Genomic DNA, 22,982 nt, shown 5'->3' with positions numbered 1-22,982 from the left:
GCCTCCCCTTCACAAGCATCCACGTCACCCGAAGGCAGAGGAGAGCCCCGCAGAGCAGCCTGCCCGGAGAACCCTGGCAGAAGCCCCTTTGCTTTGCTACACCGTGAGAGCAGCCAAGAAGGGCAAATGAGCTTGAGGAAGCTCTCCAAAAATCCAGTGCTTGCGGCAGAAGGCTCAGCCGAGGAAGCAACGAACCCCCTGAGCACCTGGCACAGAGGAGCCCGAGTTACAGAAATCGGTTCAGCCATTTGCAGGTGTGACCTTGAGTTTAAAAAAAAAAAAAAAAAAAAAAAAAAGGCGTTACCATGTTGTTAAAATGGCCCCTGCCTACTCAGCTGTCTGCTCCCTCACATTAACGCAGTCGTGTTTGACGACTTGAGGGAAAAAAGTCCCTTCTGCTTGCAGGGCTCCCGCCAGCCGTGCAGAGCCAACCTCACAGGCTGGTTCTTGCCCGGCTCATGGGGCATCTCCCAGTGCTCGCAACACGTCCTGTATACACAAGGCTTCCCCGGGAATATAGATATAAAATCTTGCTTGCTATCCCACCCGCCTGCACGCTCTGCCCCAGAGGAGACCCCCTTCCCATGCACCATCCGCGGGCGCGCCTGCCTGGTGTTTGTCTGGAAGAGCACGTGCTGAGCTCCTACGGTTCCCAAATCCCAGGAAGTGAATCAGCCGGGCTGGCCTTTCCCTGCTTTCTTTCACTAGCTACCCATCCAATATCTGCTGTAATAAAAAAGGCAAAACAGAAAACAATGCGGTCTGTTTGTGTGCTGTAAACTGGAAAACAGCTGCTACTCCTGGGCTAAATGGGAAGCCTTGCTACGAGAGCCATAAAAAGCAGAGTTTCTACTTTCAGTTGCTGAATCATATTGCAAAGAGTGGTATCTCGCAGCCTTGCTGCCTTTTTTCTAACTTAACTAGGTACAGGAGTGGGGAACAACACACAGGACACAACTCTGTCCCCCAGAGCTCAGCTGTGCCTTCAGAGAGCCTGAGATGCATCCAAGAAGGAGAAAAACTGTTTCCCAACAATGCCCAGAGTGCAGTGGAGCCCTAACATACACTGTCCCTGGTGAGTCCCACCGAATCGTGGTATCCCCTCTGAACACAACCAGCTCCATCCCTCCTGGAGACCTTTTCCTGCAGATCACAGCACTGACAGGTACCGTGTCTGGTGTGCATTTCAGATCACGTCGGAATAATGTCTCCATCTCTGATTTAAATGAGCTCCAGGATGGGGCTGATGCTCAGGAGGTATCTTCCTTTCCCAAACGAGTCTCTATTTCTTCTTCCAGTGTCACCGCTCCAAGCAGAAGTGCATGCCAGGCTTCATCAGAAGCTAAAAGCTGCTCTAAATTTGATCTTGGGCCAGGCTGAGCAGCCCAGCCTGCATACTCCCCGCTGTACCGAAACACACAGATGCTTTGTTTAAGCATTACTCAGCTAATATTTTTTTTTCCATGTTTTACAAAAGGTGCACTAGTCACTGTGGGAGAGGCCGGCAAGGCTTGCCACTCCTCGTGCCACCGTGACTCAAACCTGTGCTCCTCAAAACGTGACAGTGTGTGTACCCCCCCCCCCACCTTGCTCTGCACCCACTGCTGTGCCAGGGTCCAGCTGCAATCCTGGAAAAGCCTTCCTGGCTAGTTAGCTAGGTCTGCTTCTCCCTCGCAGCCTGTCGCTGGATTTCTCCATCCCCAGTGACAGGTCTTTTGGGGAATTGCATCGTCAGACCCAGAGCCCCTTTGAAACTGGACACAAAAAAAGCACAGGAGCAAAAGGAAATAAATAAATAGGAGATGTCTGCTCTTTGCCGAGAATAACCCTGTTTGATGGTAGAAAGCTTTTGTCCCATTTTCTGTTTTATCAGCGGAGCAGCACTTGACAAGACCACTGCTTGGCTTTTCTTTTCTTGTTCAGAGGGAAATATTTCTGCCTTAGCAGAGATGATGTTTCCTTGCAGACAGAAAAGCAGCTCATGCCCGAGCTGCAGCAGACAGCTCATCAAAGCTGCAACAAAGCTGCCGTTGTACCGTAACACAGCAAAGCAAACAGCCTGCGCCTGTTATCACTCAGGCCTCACATATGCAGCACTGTAACGACCATTAATAGCAGCATGGGCTAAAATTCTCATGCCTCCACACTGGTTTCAGTCGCGTTCCAGTAACAGCCCTGTTCTTTTCCATAAAGCCGTCGGTGCAAGTCGTCACTGCAAAAATACAGCCCTTGGAGCAGCTGTATGGCATGTCCCGGCCTCGTGGTGCATTAACCTCCTCCAGGCTCCTTCCGTGCACCGGGGTTATATCACCAGTTCTTCATATTGGCTTATAAAGGAGGCAGAAAAAGATTATCTGCATTTCTGTCGTCGTAAATCAGCCCTTATAAACAAGCATCCTTCAGCTGAGGAAAACGGGGACCCAGGGGGTGGTTGGAAGCTGGGACTTTGCTGGTGAGCTGGAAAATCCCATTCCCAACACAGAGAGGGATCAGGCAGAAGAAAAGCAAAGGAGCTCCCTCTCCCCCAGCCCCAAGGAATCCCCTCTGTGGGAAGCGGCAGATATTGAGAGAGCAGGGGATTTTGAGAAGAATTTAGGCAAATTTGTGGGTGATGGGCACGCAGGGACCGTGGCAGCGCACGCCCTCTCCTGTGCTGGAAAGCAAAGACGCTGGATGCAGGAGAGAAAGGTGGAATTTCAGATGAGACAAATCTGCAAAAATAATTTCCAATCCCCTGAAACATTTTAACTGGTTCCTGGACACCTTCAAGGGCGGCAATCTGTTCCGCTGAGAGTGGTTATACTGTGTGAAAGCATTTCCCAGCTGTACACACAATGTTTCGGGGGGGAGCAGGAATACAGGGCAAACATCCAAAAGCACCAACATCACCTAACCAGGGACATTCTCAAAATGCAACATTTTGATGTGATTGAAATAAAAGCCTTTTTCCCATCTAAAACTTGGGCAAAAAACAGCATATGCAAACAATACATTCTACTTCCGACAAAACTGCTTCTCCAACATCCCCAAACACTGTTTTTTTTTTTCTTTTTTCCAGGATTTGCTCCCCAAAGACACCCATTTTCCCAGGGGAGCGGGCAGGGGCCCGGGCTCTGGGGAGAAGGGCATGAGCCTGGCAGCAGCTCCCTCTAGTGTGTACAGTCCAAAGTGGGATTGAACACGTACATTGAATTTTGTGCACTCGATGCAATCTAAAATAGATTTAATACAACAGGCACTTAAAATGTATTTCCAGAGAAAATGTTTGCTCTAGTAGAAATTCTATCATTTTGCACAGAGAAACAGCCATTGGGGCTGCACAATCAGCTGGCTGCACTTCGCACGATCACAGAGTCTGATTTCCCGTGCTTTTGAACCAAAAATTAAAAGGTCAGAAAGACTCTTCTGTAATATCAGCTCTGGCCTATTTTTCACCTATCACTTTTTCATTTATTCATATCTTCCTCAGGGACCAATCTACCTATTAGAATAATAAGGTTATTTTCTGAGTCTCATCTAAGAAAATAAATTAAAAAGTCTAAACCTTTCATTAGACCTGAGCAAGACAGAATTTCTCGGTCAAGGAGAGCCAAGACACTCAGGAATGGATGTCCAGCAAATAACATTTATTAATTATGCATATTTCTACCCACAGCCATGGACGGCAGGCGGCCTCCACAAGCAGACTCGTAGAAGGCTGCCTGCAAACTAATGTGTTAAGTAAATAGCTCTTTTATTGGCCTAAGTAGTCACGTAGTAAAGGAGCTCACATTTCCAAGTATCTGTGGAGCAAAATAATAGAAAAGCTATTAAAATACAGAGAAAGATAGATTGCATTATATTGCCTAAATTAAAGCCTAAATTGTTATGGATGTAAACATTAAGGTTCCTGCTTTCTTCCAGTTCTGAATACTAAGCAGAACTTGGCCAGCACATATAAAGCCTTCCAATACATGTTTTGTTTTCCCCTGTAGTTTTGTGGTGGTTTGTTTTTTTGGCTTTTTTTTTTTTTTTTTTTTTTTTTTTTAATCTTTGCATTTATTCTAAGGCCAAAAGCATGACTGTACTGGAAAGAGCAGGTCCATTACGGCATCAAGTAACCAACGTGCCAGCGAGAGCTCACCCTCTCCGCTGCCTGCCAGCCACGAGCGCCTGAAGGATCCCACCTCCAACGCTCAGCACCTCGAGCCCAGAGCTCAGACCCCCACCCCGGAGCTCGGATGGGGCCAAGGAGGGGGGACACTTCACCCCTGAGGGCAGAGAGCGGGCTGGGATGTGAGGAGATGCCCAGGCATCTCTGCTGCTTGGCAGGTGAAGGCAGCATTGAATATTTAGCCCCATAATTAGCAGCACACTCTTCCTCACTCAACACGTCTATGGCAGGGGGCACCCTCAGCCTCGAGGGCCTGAGAAATGGGCTCCTCTCCGAGGTCTCGCCGAGCAAGTCACCCTTGAGGCGTGCGAGATGTGTCCCCTCTCATCCCGGCTGCGTCGTCTTTGCTCCCCGGGACGCTGAGCCCTCCCTCGAGGAGCCGGGCTGACCATGAGTAAAAGCAAACCAAACGAGTCATACCCCAACCCTTTGGCTGAGCAAATCCAAGGTGCATCCTGCTTAATTACCACCCCCGAGAATTAATCAAGGCTATTTCCCAGGATTGAAGCTACGGAGCCACATGCAAGTTCAGGGGGGGCGTCCGAGCCCCTGTGCAAGGTCTGTGAGGAAGATGAGTGCTGCCAGGGCCAGAGATAGGGATGAAGGGCGATGAGGGCCAATATCCTCCCTGGTGACCTGTCGCACACAAGCAGTATATAACACGATCGGCCGGTTGCAGGGCGGGAGAGCTCGTTCTTGCGGTTGACTCTGCCCGAGAGGCACTTTTGCCACAGTGTGACCCTCAGAGCAGCCTCCCCCTCCGCCCTGGGGCCTTTCCAACCCCCAAAGCAAGGCACTGCACATCTCTACGCCTGCATTTCCCTGCTGGGGCAGGCTGCAGGGCGTGCGCAGGGCAGCCCCGCGCAGCATCCTGGAGGCAGGCAGCCTTCTGCAGCACCCCCGGAGGCACAGGGCACAGCACCCATAGCCCGGCGGCTGGGGCCAGCTGAAAGGGTATTTCTTTAAAGGGTCAGAACGATCCATGAACAGTCAGAACTTGCATTAAGAGCAAGACCTTTTTTTAAGAGCAAGTCACAACCGTTAAGGGTGGCTGAGATGATTAGAGCGTCTCTCCTGGCCCCCGGCGCATGGTGGGCTCCCACCAAGGTTCAGCCGGTTGCACTTGCACTGGGTCCAACAACTCTGGCAAAAACATCCCTTGCAGAACAGCAGCCAGCCTTCATCTGGAGACAGCAGGAACTGGAGAATCCCCCACTCCCCTTGGTGGCTTGTTCCAGCAGTTAATCACCCCCGCTCAGAAATTTGTACATGAACCAGTAACGTAAAATTAATGATTTCTTTCAGCTCCTGCCTTGGCAGTCTGCTTGAGCTGCCTGTTCTGCTGACAGTAATGATTCAATAATCTGAAAAACATTGTACTTCGTTTACAGTATTAGCAGCTGAGTGTACGGATACAGAGACTGTATTTATCCTCAAGGAAAGGCTGTTCTGCAGCTTGCAGAAGGTGACAGAATGAGTCACCTTTAGATCTTGATTTCTAGTGTTGCCTCTGCAGTCTTCGTTTTGTCTTTCATTTTTGTACAGAAGTGACAGGAAAGCAGTCAGGTCAAATGGGTTTATCGGGGATTGGGATTGAGGGCATGGGCTGGCAGGTTCAGCAAAGAACTAGTGGGCAGGAGTGTGTGGGCTCTGCTCCCCCTTCATCACAGCCCATGGTCTGCACAATTTAAATCCCCAGCCCAGGCAGTGATGTCTCTGCTGCCCAGGTAGCTCGAGAGGAAAAACTCTGGCGACAGAGTGTGTTCAGTGAGTCTCATCCTGCTCAAGAGCCGAGTGCCACTGTGGAAAAATTGAGAGTCAGACATTTCAGCTCCGATCTCCTTTTCCCCATCCAAAAATCTAACCCCCTGCTCACAGAAAATCAATGCAGCCAAACCAGATAATGCCACCCCTCTGCCCTGCCACGGGAAAAGAGAGAGATCAGCTTTGACAAATGCAGAGAGCCACAAAAACTGCACTGCTTTAAAGAGCCATCAAAGTAATTTTAAAATCAATGTGATGTTTGACAAAGAGCCAGCATGACTCCCTCCAGACAGGCAGCGACATCCCGAAAGGCCTTGGGAGGGAGTTAAAATTCTGCAGGCAGCACTTTGCACGCGCTGACGCCGATGCAGCATTTTCTCAGCAGGGCCATAAAAAGAAAAAAAAAAAAAAAAAAAAAAAAAAGGGAAAGAAAGAAAGCATTGCAATAGTGTGACCCGGCGGTGAGGGGAAGCTGGCTGCTGCACCGCGGCGTGTGAGTCAGCAGCAGCAGCGAGGCAGCCCCGCAGAGCTGGCCCCGCACACGCCGCCGGTACGCAACGCGCTCTGACGGGCACCGGGGGAAGGCAGGGCCGTCATCAGTTTTAATTGGAGTTCTCCCCATGATGGAGCTTGAGGCCGCAGCGGGAGGGAGCAGCCCTGCTCTCGCTGCTGTGAAATCTGTGACTGCTTGGGGGGGTTTGGTGTCGCAAACCTCGCCCGCTCTGCCTGCTTTGGCATGGGCACGGCCGCCCTGGTGGGGAGCAGGATTTGGGCAGAGCCTGGTGCATGTGGCCTCCCCGGGGGGGCTCCGGCACGGCGCTGGGCTGAACCGTGGGGGGACCCCGTCGGCATCCCCAGCACGGAGGCGGCCGGGATGCAGCGGTGCTGCCCAAAGCGGGGCAGGGGGGGCTGTGACAAGGACCCACCACGGACCCCATCCTTCTCTGAGCCCCCGCTTGCCCACCCTGAGCGGTCCCGGTGTCGGCGCTTTGCACCAGCAAAGTCCGAGGAGGGGACCGGCACGCTCGTGGCTCACCAAGCCCTGGCATTTTCCAGGGTGACCGTGGCATCCCCGGCTCCTCGGCGAGGGGGAGAGCTCTCTACCGCTCCCCTCTGCAGTAACTGCCCGTGTGTCACCCCTCGGCTCAGAGGCTGCCCAGGGCAGCGCGGGCCCCGCACCGGCGCAGGGACGCCTGACGGTACCTGGCACCGCCGGGGCCCCTCCAGGTGTGAGTCCTGCACACGCAAACCCAGACACTGGAGCGCAGGACCCGAGCGCAGGACCCACCCCATTATTCCCATACATTTGTACTGTAAGAACACGTTTTGTTTTGGTTTTTTAATTTTAAAAATTCAGCATATTGTTGGTTTTTTTTTTTTTTTTTTTAAATTCACAGTTCATTACTCCCAGGAAGCAGCTGTAATTTTTATATATATAAATAAACAACGCAGCCCCGTTAATTTTGCACAGCATCAAATTCGGCTTTCTGCTCTTTAATCAGGGGTGAAATGCTGCCTTGCACGGCCTCTCCGCTCCCCCATCTCCACCTCGTGCTTCCCGGAGAGGACAGGCAGCTCCAGACAAACCCCCGGCCCCCATCCCTGCTGCCAGCCCAACCCTCACCCCCCGGAGCACCCCATTTTTTGTCTGCCCAAGCCGGCCCGGCGGTGGCCACGTGCTGGCGATGAGACCAGCTCCTCGATGGCAAAAGGCAGCCCTGAGCTTGGCAGGATGGGATGGATATGAGACGGGAGCACCGCTCTGCCCGCACAGGTATGGCTCCAACTGCAGCTTCCAAACTGGTGGTAACAAATCCATCTTCTTTTAAAAAAACCCAAGCTTCCCCAGCCCCAGCATCTCAGAAGCTGCTTATTAAAAAAAAAAAAAAAACCAAAACCACAACGTGCTCCTTCACTCTGGGGATGTGGGGGGGATTTTGCGGTGGGAGCGGTACCTGTGGTGCCCATCGCAGGGAGGAAGGACGGCGTTACTTGTGAATCCTCGATGTGAATGATTTTGACCTGATATAAAACACCCTTCCCCAACACCTACTGCTGATCCCTCCAGGGGTGGAAAGAGCCGCTTGCAAAGAGAGATCGGAGAAATTTGTTTGCCAGTTATCTGTCTTTCATCCGTAGGTAGTCAGAAACCAGAGGAGCTGCCATTTGAAAGAGGGCAGCGGTGGGTCAGCCAAAGCCTCAGAGCCACCCCGGAGCCAAGGGACCTGCTCACTGCATTCATCTCTCCACCCCAGCGATTCGCCTGTCTTGATCCAGGGGGAGGACAATGCATTTTGCTACTGAATCAAAATAAATACATGCCCATAAAAAGCCTCTTAGGGATTGCCACAAATGGGGCAATGGCAGCAGCAAATATGCACATCCCAGCAGCGGCCCAGGTTGTCCCCCAGCACTGGGAGCAGAGGAAAGGGGAGTTTGTAACATTGGCCTTCAACCCAAGCAGCAGGAGTTATTCCAGGTGTGGCAGTTCTCCCGAGAACGCAAAAATCCCAGTAATGACTGTAAAGTCTGTGCCTGGTGTCTGCAAACAGCTGCGAGGGGCACGACTGTGACCGCCGGTACGCGGCGGTTTCTACCCACCACGGGCACCCCGACCCCGACCCAGCCAGCGTCTCCCCTGCGGGGACCATTTCGGTTCTTTGCCTGTTTTCAGCCTCAAACCCCCAGGAAGCTGCTCAAGGGGAGCAGAGGCTCCTGCTTGGCGCAGGGTTTCGCTTTCGGTGGTGCGAGCCGGTGCCATGGGCTGCTGCAGGGCTCTATTTCGCACGGGCCGGCGATGCAACAAGCAAAAGCCGCCTTGATTTGGGGTCTGTGCAGCGGTCGGCGAAGGGGGACGTCGGTTTAGGACGCAGGGGCTCTGCAGGGCTTCAGACTCTACCCAGCGTTGCTGATTTATTTCTGAAAGGGATCAAAACGCGCCGTATGAAAGGCGGGTCTGCAAAGCAGCACTGCCCAAGGCACGGGGACAGGCCACGTCCCCAGTGGGCACTCCTTCACGTGGGTCCTGATGCCCAGCCGAGGTTTCTCACTCAGCCACGGAACCACTTTCTGCGCCCCTTTGTCCCGAAATCCCTGCCCTGAGGGGCCAGCCCCACGCCTGAGCACGTCACCCCCTGCCCTGAGGGGTTTGACTTCAAAGTCCTGGAGCAGCCGATGCTGCCGAGGGTGCTGCAGCCATTCAGACAGCTTTATTCAGTAGTAATTAGGCAGGCATTGTCTGGCAGCTAGATTAATCCCACTTTTAATTATTTTGGAACTGTGTGAGATTTCCCAGGCATTAAAGATTATGTACGCACTTGCTGATTCCACAGCAATTATTCTAATGTAATGATGTCTATTAATACGTTTCCCAGCTTGCCATGCCCAGAGGGGAAATTCCCAGTTTCCCCCCGCCCCGTGGAGCACACATCTCCCACGCAGCATAACCCCCTTCTCCACCTGCTTGTGTTGTGGAAAGCAATACTTTCTACGTTTCACCTAACATTAATAACTTGACGGAGCTGTTGCCATACTGAGCACCAGGCATCGCTTGCAAAGGGGGAGAGAGACCCCTCGAGGCTCCACGTCCCCTCACACCCACCGAGCAGCAGCTCCTGCTGCGGGGCCCTGTGGGAAAAAACAGAGCATCCTTCCTTCCCCGAGAAACCGCTCCAGGGCTCGCTCGCAGCTGCAGCCCACCCCAAAAAAGCAGCTTGTATTCGTAGGGCTATTGGAAAGGAAAAGGTCACGACATCTCCATCCTGGATCGGGCTAAGCCATTTGACCTGAAATCAAAGGTTTAATTCAGCTTGCGGGTTGTTTGAACTCCTTACAGATTGCCTTTACAATTTAAAGATAGTATTTAAAAGAAGGATGTAATTTCAAAGGCCAGTAATAGGAGTGTGAGCTGAGAGCCTCAAAACAGAGAGCTGTTCTGAAATCTCACCTTTTATTTGGCCTAAATATCTGTTGAACTCATCCCTTTTCACTACGGCTCTCACCATCCCCCAACTTCGTTTACCAGAAAATTTACTACTCGCTGGCAGAATGAGTGTTGTGCCACTGGCCACCAAGTTTATGCTGTGGAGCTGAGACCTCATTAGCAGAATGAGGGCTGGAGCGAATGCTGTGCCAGAGGTCGTTTGCAGCCCTCTGTCCATGAATGCCCATCAGCAGATACATATATTCGACATAAACCTCTACAGTTTATATAGCTTATGTAGACGTTTATGTCAAGAACTGCTTGTGAACATCCTTGCAAGTGAAAATCTTATTTGCAGTCATGCGAGAGAAAACAGAAATTCAAAAAGCTGAGAACACCAAAAGGAGGCGGCCGTATTGCCCTCAAAATGAACACTCAGCCCTCACTATAAATATTTTGATTGCTTTGCATATATATTGTTTCAGCATTTCATTGCTCCCAAAACAAAAAGCGATATAACCTCACCTGCCTGGCGTGGTGCATCCTCGCAGAGCTAAACTGCATGACAAAGCTTCTGGGTAGAGACCACGGGTAATTTGGCTGATAGATCCTCTGGAAGCTTAGAGCCAAATTCGATTTCAAGTCTAAACTCATCCCTCCGTCTCTACAGCTAGCAGAGCAGTGATATTAGCATGATGGCAACGCCGTCGACTCTGAACTCGAGAAATGGATTAAATGAAATTACACTCTTCCCTGATGAGGCTGGGTGGAACGGGGATATTGCTTTAGGAAATCCAGAATTGAATTTCCTAAGTAAGAGTTCAGATGTTGGGCTATTTGCCCAGGCAGGTTTGCGCGGGCTGTTCCTCCCCGCCGTGCCTGGCAGTGGGGGGGGGGGGAAGGGGGGCTGCCCCCACAGCCCACCTTTGCTCGGGTCACCACTTGGTTTGTGGTTGCTCCGTCCCCCTTGGAGGCAGGAGATGCCAACTCCCCCCGCCCCGCACCCCCGTTCCCGCGCTGCCGCCCCGGCAGGGTCCGGCAATAACCAAACCACCCCCAGCTGCACCCAGCTGCTCTGGGGACAGGGCTATTTTGAGGAAGAGAAAGATTTAAATCTATCACCGGCTTGGAAAATATTTCTCCGGCAGAAGACACCTCAGTAAAGACGAGCTCTCCACCCAGAGCTGCTCTCTGCGGAGCAGACGTGGGCCAGCCTGGCAGCCCGGGTCCGCAGCCGAGGGGTTGTGTTAGTTCGACAGGTCCCCTCAATTATCTGGTATTTCTGGCTGAAATTTAAGAGAGGAGACGTATGCGTTTTCCTTCTCCTTTCCTCCGTGATTTCGTGAGCTGAATCAGCAATTGCACTGGTATCTGTCGGGTCTTCTTCACGGCTCTGTTAACTTTGAATAATGTGCGGATTTTAAAAAAAGCGTGTTAGTTGGTTTTCACTCAAAAACCAACATGATAGGAGGCAAACACGTATTCCAGCATACTGAAGTGTATTGTCTGTTATACAAAGAGGTGGCAAAGCTCATCGACAAAAATCAGCTGAGCGGTTCACTTCCAACAACCCTTATGTACCAGGTAGCCTTTAGGAAAGTTTTAGTCCCAAATGACGTTGTCCCCACGTACAGCACTTTGCCAGGCCCCGCAGGTTTCGGAGCTGAACAACTTTCCCATCTTTTGAAGGGCAAAGTGAACCAAGACATTCCCTTTAACATTACGTGCTAGTGCTACCCACCTCCGTCTCCCAGGCAGCCCCGGGTCCCACACCAGCTGCCCGGGGTTGATGCTGGCAGCGCCGCTGTTGCTAACATCTGGCAGAAACTTAAGAGACATCTTGGTGCTCAGAAGAGTTTTCTTCATGTGTGTCCAGGCTTTTCCAAACTTACCGGGGGGTTTGAGTGCTACTTGACTCACCGCTGGAGCTCCTCAGCTTCTGCAGTTTGTCTGCCCAACCACATCCCGCCCCCCGCAACCTCCCTCCCTCTCCTGCAGAACAAAGAGATTTCTCAGCTTGTTGAAGTACCCCTCTCAAAAGGCAACCCCCTTTTTAAACTGTTTTTACACCAGACTTCCCTGCTGGGTGCTTTTTTTCAGTTGCCGGGAAGCATTTTGCGTGACCTCCATCCCATTAGCAGCTCCACTCGCAGCGCTCTCGGTGCGCTGACAGACCTGCACGTAACGCCGTGCCCGTCCCACGCAGGTTTGCCGGCAGATCCCTCCACCCGCAGAGGTAAGACGCCCCTGCAGGTACCTGCCAGAGGAAGGGCACTTTGTCCTCACGGGGGAATTCCACCAGGTCAAGGCAAGGTCTCCTGCGGACACCGTCGGGTCTGCCACCTGCTGCAAGTCCTGCGGATCTTTTACAGCCACCCAGGAAAAAAAAAAAATGCCTCCATCCAAACTGTAAAAAAGCATCTTTTCTAGTTGATCTGGGGCGTTATGCTCAATTCATTCTCTCCGCCTTTTCCCTCTAATTCTGGTTTACCTTTTGTGTGTTTTAAAATGTCCCCCGGAGGGATACAGAAGGATGCGCTGGAAGTCAGCGGCCAGGCAGCATCCTCCAGAGCCGGCGGGAGAGAAAATGAAGGATATCGTGCAAAGGAGGAAAAAAAAAATCCCATGCACACAAACACACACACCTGCATACACAGAGAGAATCCCCTAATGCTCCAGACCGTCGGCAATCGTGTTTAAAATCACCAGAAACCACAGCTTGTTTTTCTGAGGGCGGCTCAGAAAAGCAACTCCTGAACCAGAGAAAGTTCAAAGTGGCTTCGTCCTTGAAAGCTGTAGTTTAAATACACTTCAGCAAAGCCGTGATTTTAAACTCGTATACTTGCCTGTCAACTGCTATTTCATTCGTGTCGAAATTACCGTTCATTCAGAACTGTGCAATTCCCACCACGTTGTCAGCTAAAGAAATAACCACATGAAAATCAGAAGACTGTAGTTAAATTTTATTTATCAGTTCTATTGTTAAATTACACAATCAAAGTCAGTGGATCGGCCTGTAAATCTACACAATAAGACAGCGTCTACAGTGGAAATCAGTAGAATTTGATATGGTTATGACAAAATGGTATCCTTATATTCGTACATCCCCTATATACAATAAACAGTATACACAAAGAAAATGCAACTAGTCTCTGTAAACCATGCACACCACAGCATAAAAACAAAATGCACCTTCTGCAACAGGCCCTCCAGCTCGCCCCCGGTTAAATCCTGTTTACAGCAGTGCCTTTCAGTTTTGAGAGCGAATTATTTCCCCCCGTAAAAACCAAAATACAACCGAGACATCGTGTTGGCGACGGCAGTTCTCATGTAAAAAAAAAAAAAAAAAAAAAATTAATTGCTGTACATGAAGTTATTCTCTTTTTCCAAGCTGCTAACGCAGGGTATCGGCTCGCTGCTGCTTCGCTCTCCGCTTGCCCCCCCGGCAGCGTTGCTGCCCCCCCCGGGTTCCAACACAACATCAGACGTCAACCAACTTTCAGATAACTTGGGCGCGGAGCCGTAGGAGGTTTTTAAAGCCTTCTGCCTGGTTTTATGACCCCCTGCCCTCTTGCTGGGTAGAATGTTACAGGCAACGGTGCAAGCGAGCCCCGGGAGCGCCGCGTGCCGCTGAACGTATAGCCCAAGCCTTGCAGAGGTTTGGCGGTTTTTATTTTATTTTTTATATATATATTTTTTTTTATTTTTAAATTTTTTTTTTATTTTTTAATTTTTTTTTTTTTTTTTGCATAGAGATTTCTAGGAGCCCCTCGCACCTCCCGCCCCCACCCTCTCTCCCGGCCGGTCTCGGCGAGGCCGAAGGGCTGCGGGGGGGCCCAGCCCCGGCCCCGCGCCCCGGCAAAGCCCGCTGGGGGAGCGGGCTGCTGCCCCGCCCCACGCAGCCTCCCCTCCCGCCTCGCTATGGCTATGGTAAAAACTGGTTCCCCTCGTTTTTAGTCATCGCTAAGAAGCGCTCAAGAGCGCAGGAAAAAAAAAAAAAAAAAAAAAAAAAAGAAGAAAAAAATAAAAAAAAAGCCCTGTTCTTATCTGGTGTAGCAAAGATTTACTGGAATTAAATCCTAATTCAAGTGTAAATCTACTTCCTCCGTTGAGCAATTCTCGTCGTAATATTGCTGGGATTAGAGAGTTTTATGACTTTTTAAAGACACTACACAAATATCTGCAACATAATTTCATCTAGTTTATACCACCAATTATTAAGGAATGATAAATTCAGCGTTATGGATTCTAATGGGTAAGAAAGACTTAAAATTAGACACTGCCACATGACTATCATTTGGAAAAGGCTTTATGGAACATGAAGATGTGCTGTAACTTTTCCAGAATGGTTAAAATCATATTGCCCTGAAAAATTCTGGAAACAGTGTCTTTAACATTGGCATTGAGTTCAGAAAAGTATGGATGTCTGGGTTTTGTTTTTTTTTTTTTTTTTGTCTTTTTTTTTAATATGAGACAGACCAAGCTTAAAACTCTAAACAGCAGTAGGTAGAAAAAGTTTAAAATTTTAAATATTTATATAACTAGAGAAATTACTTCTATTCCTTTTAAAAGCCAATATTATACATAAAACTAGTCAATATTTCTTCTAGACCTTTATTGTTCCCTTCATCGCCCATTCATTAACTTGGTAAATATCGTAAGCAGTTGGTGCCCTTGGAAACGCATTATTAAAATAAAATTAAGATAAAATCAAAGGGAAAAGGTTTTGCTCCTATACTGTATTGTGAGAGTATGCTAAACGCTCATTATTAGGAAATGAGTTTGCTTCCCAGATAGATTTCAGCTGAGCATCATAAACATTTTCCAGCATCCCATTTTGTACTCAGAACTAATTTACGGATTTTTTTTTTCTTTTTTTTTTTTTTTTTTCCCTTTTAAATAAACGTCCAAGCCACCATTTCCCATGAGCCTCCTCGGCTCCCGTATTTCACAAATAACCCAACCAACCTAAAAAGGACAATTTAATCGCACGCTCAGCTTGAGTGTTCCACGTACGGTACGACGTTTACTGCAAAGGCAACTGCAAAGGCAACGTTTTCACCTCTTTTTGCTCCGAACCCTTGAGAAGCGTGACTGGGGGGGGGGGGGGGGGGCTGCTCCGCCGCCTCCCGTCTGCGGGGCCTGCTCGGCGTGGGGGGTGCCCGGCGCGCCCCCCGCCACTACCGCCGCCACCGCTCCACGTTCCCCGTGTAGTCGGTGCTGGAGCCGTTCTCGCCCCGCTCCCTCCGCCGCGCCTGCTTCGCCCTCAGGATCTTGCGCTGCTCCTGGCGTTTCCGCCGCGCTTCCTGGTGCTCCTTCTGCCGCATGTACTGGTAGCGCTGCAAGAACAGGTCTTTTGCATAATCGTACAACTCCATGTCTAAAAAATTGAGGGCCTCGATGCGCTGCTGAGTCTGCCTGTCTATCTCCACGCTGGAGGCCCTTGTGCTATTGTACTGCGTGAACGGCGAGATGAAGTTCATGTTGAAAGTCTTCTCAAAGAGATACTGAGTCTTCCGCTGAAATTCGGTCAGGCCGAAGAAGGCCATCCGCTTCAGGTTCTCCTTGGCACTGTCCAGCAGAACCTTATTTCTCTGCTCCTCGGGCATGACCGACAGGTTGTAGCATCCCACCAAGCTGAGGTCGGACAGCATGCGGACCTGGCGGTTGTTGGCGAGGTTGTAGGGGCAATCCATGAACTCCTGCAGGGAACAGCCCGACCAGTCGTCCCCCGCGTAGCAGCTGGGCAGCTCCTCGGTGGTGGGGGACCGCCCGTCGCAGACGTGCAGGGACGCCTTCCACGTGGCTCCTCGCTGGACGTGGCGCCATTCGCTCAGGTACCGGGAGACGGGGTCACGCAGGATGGTGATATAGTAGAAATTCCTGCCAAGGGGAGAGGAAGGCAGAGGGTTTATTTAGCCCCGCGCGTCGCCAGCGTTCAAAAAGCAACAGGAACTTGGAGGTGCGCCTAGGAGGCTCTGGGGCAGCCCTGCTGCAGGGTGCTCCTCTGCGCGTACGTTTGGGAGGACGGCTGAACAAACTCCCCGGGGGCACGGGGAAGGGTTCCATCTACCCGCGCACATCTGCCTCTGCTGAACGGGTTTTGCCCCCGCAGAGGCAGAAGGGAAACCAAGGGTCCCCTCTGGGCTGAGCTGCCAACGCGCTCCCGCTGGGGGCCTCGACCGATGCTCTCTCCAGACCTTGGGAGTATAATCAAAATATCTCCAGACCTTGGGAGTATAATCAAAATATCTCCCGGGGATGTACGCCCCGACCCAAGCAGGGCATGGGCACCCCCGGCTTCCTTCCCTTGTCCAACAGAGCTCCACTGACAAGTTTATGCTGCCTGCAAAAAGCTGCTCGCGCTACGTTTCCCAAGGAGCAGGCGTGGGTCGCAGCTGCGCCAGCCCCAGAGCAGCGTTACACCTTGGAGGAAGACGTTTCCTACAAGACATTTCTTTTCACAGGCCAGACAGATGAGACGTGCCCAGAAGCCCCAACCCACCGAAACGAGGATCTCGGAGAAGCCCATGCAAATCCCGTTTTATTCCTCCTGCCTTCACCTGATACAGGACTGCAACGATGAGAGAGGAGAGATGAGCGAGTAACAGGAAATTAAAGGATGCGTTACAGCATTTTGTAAGAGAAAACATTTCCACGGGAGGTGCTGGCTTTGGTTTGGAGCAACAGGCCAGTGGCACACGCTGGGGACACGCTGCTTGCTGTCGGGAACCCCGTCAGGCCTCCAGCTGGAAAAGCCGCAAGCTCAACCGTACCTACAGCATTAAGAGATCACTCCGGGCCCCGCGCTAATATCCACCACCAAACACCACGGCGCCCACCACCAGCAGCCCGAAGCCATACGCACCGAGCTCTTTGCACCTCCTTAAATAGGACCACGACCTCAGCGATGGTGCTGGAGGTACGCTGTCAGGATACCAGCCGTCTGCTGAAGTAAACGGAATTAAAGTAGCTCAATAAGCAAAATGGTCCTGCCAGGGAAAGCCGCTCCTCCAGGATGAGGACACCGAGGAGTGCGTGCCTGGGAGCCCCGAGCCCCCGCGGGGTGATCGCCAGGTCCTCGGTGCTGCTTAAGGAGGAGAAAGGACTTTCATTTGCTTTCCCGAGTGGCATCACGACGGGCCACCCAGCAGCCTATCTGTTGTTCCCTATCGTTTCTTTTGGCAGAAAAGCCACTAGATGTCAATGTTTTACAGAAAATTGTCTCTGGGTGGAAAAAAAGCAAAGGGAATCGCAAGCACTAAATGCATCCAACAGCACAAGGGAAAGGAAACCTGGAGAGTTGCATTCCTCTTCCCGTTCAGAGCATCCAAGCTCATAAATAACTAAATAAGTAGGAAGTACAATAAACTTACAAAACCAAATAAAGCCGAGGAGCCCTGTACAGCATCAGCGGCTGGACACAACGGCCCCTTGGAGAGCCAGGACACCGCAACCAGCCCTGCCACCGCCCCCACGCTCACGCGGGCACTGCTGCCTCCCAGGGCTTTGGCCACAGATTCACACAGCCAAAGGGAGCCAAGGCCCCCCACCATGATCTCAGGAAGGTCTTTTTTTTTTTTTCCCCCAAAAGCGCCATTAAATGATTTCGCAGTGAGAGCTGGAGTTGAGAGGGAGCAAGGACAAAGCTCTCACTTTCACGTTGCGCGCCCAGAGCGGCAGCTGCCGACCTCACACTCTCCCTTGCAAAGATGGGAAGTGTTTTGCTCTCTCTCATCTCAGCAGGTCTCTGGCAGCCTTGGAGAACCCCACCCGGCAAAGGGAAAGGGCCTTCCACGAGCACCATCCCCCCAAGCGGCCAATCTGACAAGACAGAAGCTGCCCCTGGTCATGCTTGTGCAGCAGGCTCCTTCCACACAGCCTTGTCGGGGTCCCCAGCGTGGGGAAAACGGAGCATCTCCGGGGCAAACCCTGGCCCCTTCTTTAGCTCCTGCCAGGACTCCTCACCCCTGGATCCAGTTTGTTGGGATACTGCACGAAGATAATGACCCAACCCTCAAGCAATAACAAGCTCGTGGCGTACAGCACTGAACTCTACACTAGCTACAGCAACTAACATAGAGCAACAGATCTCTGATGCCCGAGGAGGTAAAAGCAAAGCTCTGGAGCACCTTGCAGGAGCTGGCCCGTCAGCACTTCGGAAAGGCTGGGACGGGAGTGGCGTGCGGGCAGGGGGGTGCTGCTGGCTGAGGGAGGAGGCCAACAAACCCACACGCTCTAAGGTCATCACAGCAATCGATGGGGAGTTAATGCAAGAAGGGAAACAAATCCTGAGCCGAGATCGATACAGCGAGCATTTTATCACAGCTCAAACTCTGCGGCCGCCCTCCCTTCGTGCTCTTCGGTCACAGGCAGTGACAAAGCGCCTCCCCTTGGCTGCTGTTGTAAAAACAAAAGAATGAATAAAAACTTGTATGATGGTGAAAGAAACTGCGCCGTGACGGATCCCCACCGCCCCGGGCGGCCGGCGGGCAGGTATCATCAGGCGTCAGGGGACACCGCCGCAGCCGGGAGAGACTGGGGAGAGGAGGCTGAATAACGACGAGCACCGGACTTTGCAGCGAGCGTGGAGGCATCTGGGCTCCCTGCAGAGTCCTGTGCCTGTTATTTACACCGTGTTGTTATTTCCCAGATGAATCCTGCTCTCAGGACACGACTTACAGAGAGGTGCTTTGTCAACTGCTGGCCCAATCTCAGCTGTTTTGTGCGTTTCTCCCCTTCTTAAGTTTCCCTGTTAAAATGCTACCCCAAAAGATGCCGTCCCGTTTGGGAACACCAGCTTTTGGGCTTGCCCTGAGCCACTCTCATCCAAGCTAGAAATCACGGCAGCTCCAGAAAAGCAGCCGCGCTGCTCTGCATTTACCTGAACTGAGCTCCAAAAAGTCACAAAAGCTTTAATGCACCGTCAAGTCAGAGCCATGCCAGAGATGGATTTGGCCATCAGCACTTAGAGCATCCTTCTGCTGCAACTGGGAGGAAGATTAAAAGCTTTGTAATTATTTTTAGCTCTGTACGTAACAGCTTGTTCTTCCTGCTATCTTAACGAGGGGGTGTCGAGCTCTTGCCCGTTCCTTGAAGCTTGTGCTTCAGAGCCCGAGACAACATGTTTGCAGGTAGAGCTCAAACTTTACTGTGAATCATCCCTCTGACTTAAAGAGCTGCACTCATCAGAAACACGGGTTTTCTAATAAAGTTGAGCTGGATGATGATGAAACAGAGAACAAGAGGAGCTCGCAGGCAACTCAGAAAGTAGGCTGACCCTGGAGCCATCAGGAAAGTGAGATGGTGTGACAGTCACTTGCTCTTGGTGTCTCCCCGTGCACAGCTACTCCCCGAGGAACACGGGGAGCAAACAGTCTGATAACGTTGAGTTTGTTCCCCATGCTGCATCACCCACTCTGCTTCTCACGTCACGGCAAGGCTGAAGCCAGAGTGCTTTCGGGAGCTGTGAATTATTCGCACACAGTTTGTTACCATAGAGCAGCTCAGGTCAGAAGCTCCCCTCAAATAAACGCCCGGCTAATGGCACCCCACTACTGGGGTGTGAAAGCTGGGCTTTCTTGGTGCTTTGATGCTTCTGCCCATGGGTGGGACAAGGAAAATGGGAAAATGGCAGGGACAGGCAGGGTGGGGTGCTGGAAGCCAGGGGTGGAGAGGCATGCTCGGCCTCCCCACAGCCGTAGCGATGCCAGCCCTCGTGCTGCATCCTCCCGGCACGCCAGCGGCCACACGAACGCCCCGTGCCCGCTCCGAGGGCACCTGAATAACCCGCACGGTCACGAAGATGCTCCATCCTCTTCGTCCTGCGCAAGCGCTGCTACCCCGTGTCAGCATCCCAGAGACCCCCCCCCACGGGAGCAACACATGCTGGGTTGGGGGGACAGCGCAAGTCCCTGCCTGACATTTGTGCCCTGAGATGACTTTTGCTAAGATAAGATGGTTGTTGTTGAAAGGGACCGAGAAATGTGTGCTGTCAGTGGACAGACCTGTCCATATCCTCAGCCCAGAGCAGCCCTTTCTCTCCCTCCTGCACACCCCCTGGACAAAATATGAAGGAAACTGAAACCTCAAAGACCTCCGTGAATTTCTGAGGGGTTTACTGAGACTGAGCCACCTGCTTGCTTTGAAGGACAATTCTGTGGTCACATAGTACATCTGTGTCAGCATCTCTTCCCCACCTCTGCCCAGCGCAAGGGCTGAATGAGAGTCCTTTTTTTACTGATCGAGTGATTTTTTTTTTAAAAGCATCCTTGGAGAAAGCTTCTAAAAGCAACATTAAAGAAAAAAAAAATTGAAGTCAAAGAGAGGAGGTGTGAAACCCAAGGGGATAACAGCGCTGGAGTAAAGCCAGAGAATTCAGAGCCCAGAGAAGCTTCCAGGGAAGGGATACGCAGCTGCTCCTGCCGCGGCACTCCGGAGGCTCACTGTATGCAGAGCTGCCCTGCCGAAGTGAGGTGAGGAAGGGGTGCCTTTGCTTAAGCACCAAAATGGGTCAGAACCTCCCGAAGTAAGAGTACATCTCCTCCCAGCCCAACTGGAGGAGCAGGCTGCGGAGCAGGACAGCAAAGCAGCACCAACCCAGGCGGTGCAGAGAGAAGGGGTTATGGCCAAACCTGCGGACGGAGCGCGTGGGGAAGGCTTGCAGCTCCCTTCGCTCCTCCTTCGCCCTGCCACGAGCCCCCCTGCCACGAGAGGCCTGGCAAAGCGGATCAGCAGCAGCTGAGCATCCATCCTACGGGTCTGAGAGCAGCGGGCCGCGGGCCGGTGGCAAAGGGCTCGCCAGGAAACTCTTGTCTAGCGGCTTTAACTCTTGGATGTGCTCCCAGGGCACCTTAACCCCCCGTGGAGAGGCTCTGAGCGACTGCTGTGGGGTCCAAACGGGCATGATTCCACAAGGACCATAACTAGGGCTGGCTTCAGCTTGGCACGTCTGAGCCCCTTCGGGTCAAAATTCCCGCCAGAGCCAGGGCTGAGGAGTATCGAACCCTGCCAGAGGACAGAGGCTGCTCGGCTGTTTAATTGCTCGTTGAGTGAGGTAGAGGAAGGCTGGAGGTCAGTCGCTGGCAGATGCCATGCCTTCAGCCTGGAAACCCGAGCCTGGCTTGATGGAGCTATGAGGTAAGGAGCTGGAGAGAGGAGCTGAAAGCTAAACATCCACTCACCATTACATCCATTAGCGTACGGATCAGTAGGCGAGGGACTGAGTGACCTTTTCCCATTTCTGCTGAGAAATGAAGCTCTAGCAGGAAGAGCTTTGTAGGCTACAGAGGGCAAGAAACCTACAGCCTTTGCACAGGCAGAATTGCAGCCCCGGGATTGTCCTGACTTCCCCCCTAGCCTGCACCTGGAGGCAAACTGACCCGGGAAAACACCGCTTTAGCACAGGGCTGGGGAAGCAGAGCTATGATATCCGAGGAGTGTACTGGGGCAGTCCCACTCACCCAGCAAAACCAAGGCTACCCTTTAAGCTGGCTCAAGCACACCAGTCTGTATCTAGGTCAAGCTCATCCAGATGGCAAGCCTGGCTGGAATGGTTTGGAGTCACAGACGGGCTCGGGCAATGAATGGGAGACAATTTTACACGAGTGTCTCTCAATTTCATTATGTGGAGATGGGGGAGGAAGGGAAATTTGAGGAAGTTTCCTATTCTGGGGGATGTTTTTCCCCAGTCCACGGCCTTCGTGATACATTAACAGCGCAATGTGAAACCAAGTTATGCTCCAGGTGAAGATGGGACATTCTGAAAGGAAATTTCCCCCTGAAGGGGCAAAGGGACAGGCCAGATATGTACCACATCCGGCAGAAAAGCAGATAAAATGAACTAAAACCCTGCAGCAAAGATTCTGCATATGATGCAAAGGATTAAGGACCGAGTTACTGAAAACAGAAAAATAATCACAGGGTTGGTGCTTCGGCACCAGAAACAATGCACAATCACCAGAACCGGCGAGCAGCACGGGGACAATCAGTGTCCTTCCCACCCTCCCCATAAACCGCTCATGCCTCTGAATAAAAATCCACAGAGCTCATTTGTAAAAGAGCCGTCGTATACTGATTTTTTAAATCTTTTTGTTTTCTTTTTTTGAGATGGAGATGGCTTCTCTCACACAGCACATCCAGCCTGCCCCCGGGTCAGAGACCCCATCCCCGTCCCCGCAGGCAGGCTCCCACGCTCCTCCCTCGCCCCGCACCGCTCGCGAAGCGTCTCCGCTCGGGATAACTTGACAGCAAAGTCCCCGACAATCATGGGCGCGAGCTTCACATCTCCGGCTCCGCTCTTGGAAATCCTCCCCACGCGTCTCCAAAGCTGCCTGTGGATTTTAACCTTGGGCAGAGGGTCTCCCTGCCGATCAATCATGCCCACCGCGTCTCTACGAGAAGTCAAACTCAATTACGCCGTGCGCCCAGAGCACTCCGCTCCCAGTAGGTGAGGTTAATTCCCATCACGAGCGGCCCGCTGAGAATTTGATTTGCTAAAACCGCAAATTGTTCCTCCAAAAGAAATACCCCTGCTGCCTTATTTGTTGGAGGCAGGCATCTGCTTGGAGATCGTTCAGAGAGAGGCAAAATGTTCATTTAATACTGTGACTCATCCTGATTCTTAACGAACTTTGTCACCTAGAGACACAATTAAAAGGGCAGGGGTGAGCATCCTGGTGACAGCCTCTCCTGCCTCAATCGTGCACGCCTGGCAACACCCCCGAAATGGGAATACCTCTTCCCTGCTGAGCGGTGCTCCCGCAGCACAGCTCATGGAGACAAGGCCAAAATATTTGGCGAGCTCACTGACGCAGCGCTGGGAATCGAGTGTTTGCTTCTACTCCAGATCAGTCCCAGATGCTTCGCAGCAGTGATGCCGATGCTGACGGCAGCAGCCAAGAAGCATCACCCCTGGGCTTCCCACCGCCCTCCTCCCTGCTCCCAGCCCTCCCGGGCCCGCAGACAAGGGCAACGGGCCCCATCTCTGAGTGGGAGAGGAGCAAGGGGGGGGGGGGGGGGGCTGTCGTGCTCCCCGGGAGCCTCAAGGAGAAGATCTCACGCCCGGAGTCCCACGGAGGCTGCACGGCCGCCTCCTTGCCCCGACCTGCAGCCCACACCCTGCTCCAGCCGCACTGCTGGCAA

General features: G+C 52.0%; 1 protein-coding gene across 2 annotated transcripts in view; it reads right to left on the bottom strand.

Annotated features, from left to right (window-relative positions):
- Window positions 1–12,787: 12,787 nt before the first annotated feature.
- The window catches only part of HS6ST2 (heparan sulfate 6-O-sulfotransferase 2), a 134,652-nt gene continuing 124,457 nt past the window's right edge, over window positions 12,788–22,982 (bottom strand). The window contains exons 2-3 of one of the 2 annotated variants that reach the window (XM_042807244.1): window positions 16,345–16,413; window positions 12,788–15,722 (exon numbers count right to left, since the gene is read on the bottom strand). In XM_042807244.1, coding sequence (XP_042663178.1) covers window positions 15,020–15,722; window positions 16,345–16,413 — 772 coding nt within the window. In that variant the 3' untranslated portion in view covers window positions 12,788–15,019. The remainder of the gene's footprint in view (window positions 15,723–16,344; window positions 16,414–22,982) is intronic. The other variant, XM_042807245.1, reaches the window with a different exon arrangement.

Source organism: Tyto alba, unplaced genomic scaffold (assembly GCF_018691265.1).
Source record: "Tyto alba isolate M040663 unplaced genomic scaffold, T.alba_DEE_v4.0 Super-Scaffold_5, whole genome shotgun sequence".
Lineage (NCBI taxonomy): Eukaryota > Metazoa > Chordata > Aves > Strigiformes > Tytonidae > Tyto > Tyto alba.
Note: the sequence above shows the minus strand (reverse complement) of the source record. Positions and strands in the feature narration are given on the sequence as shown.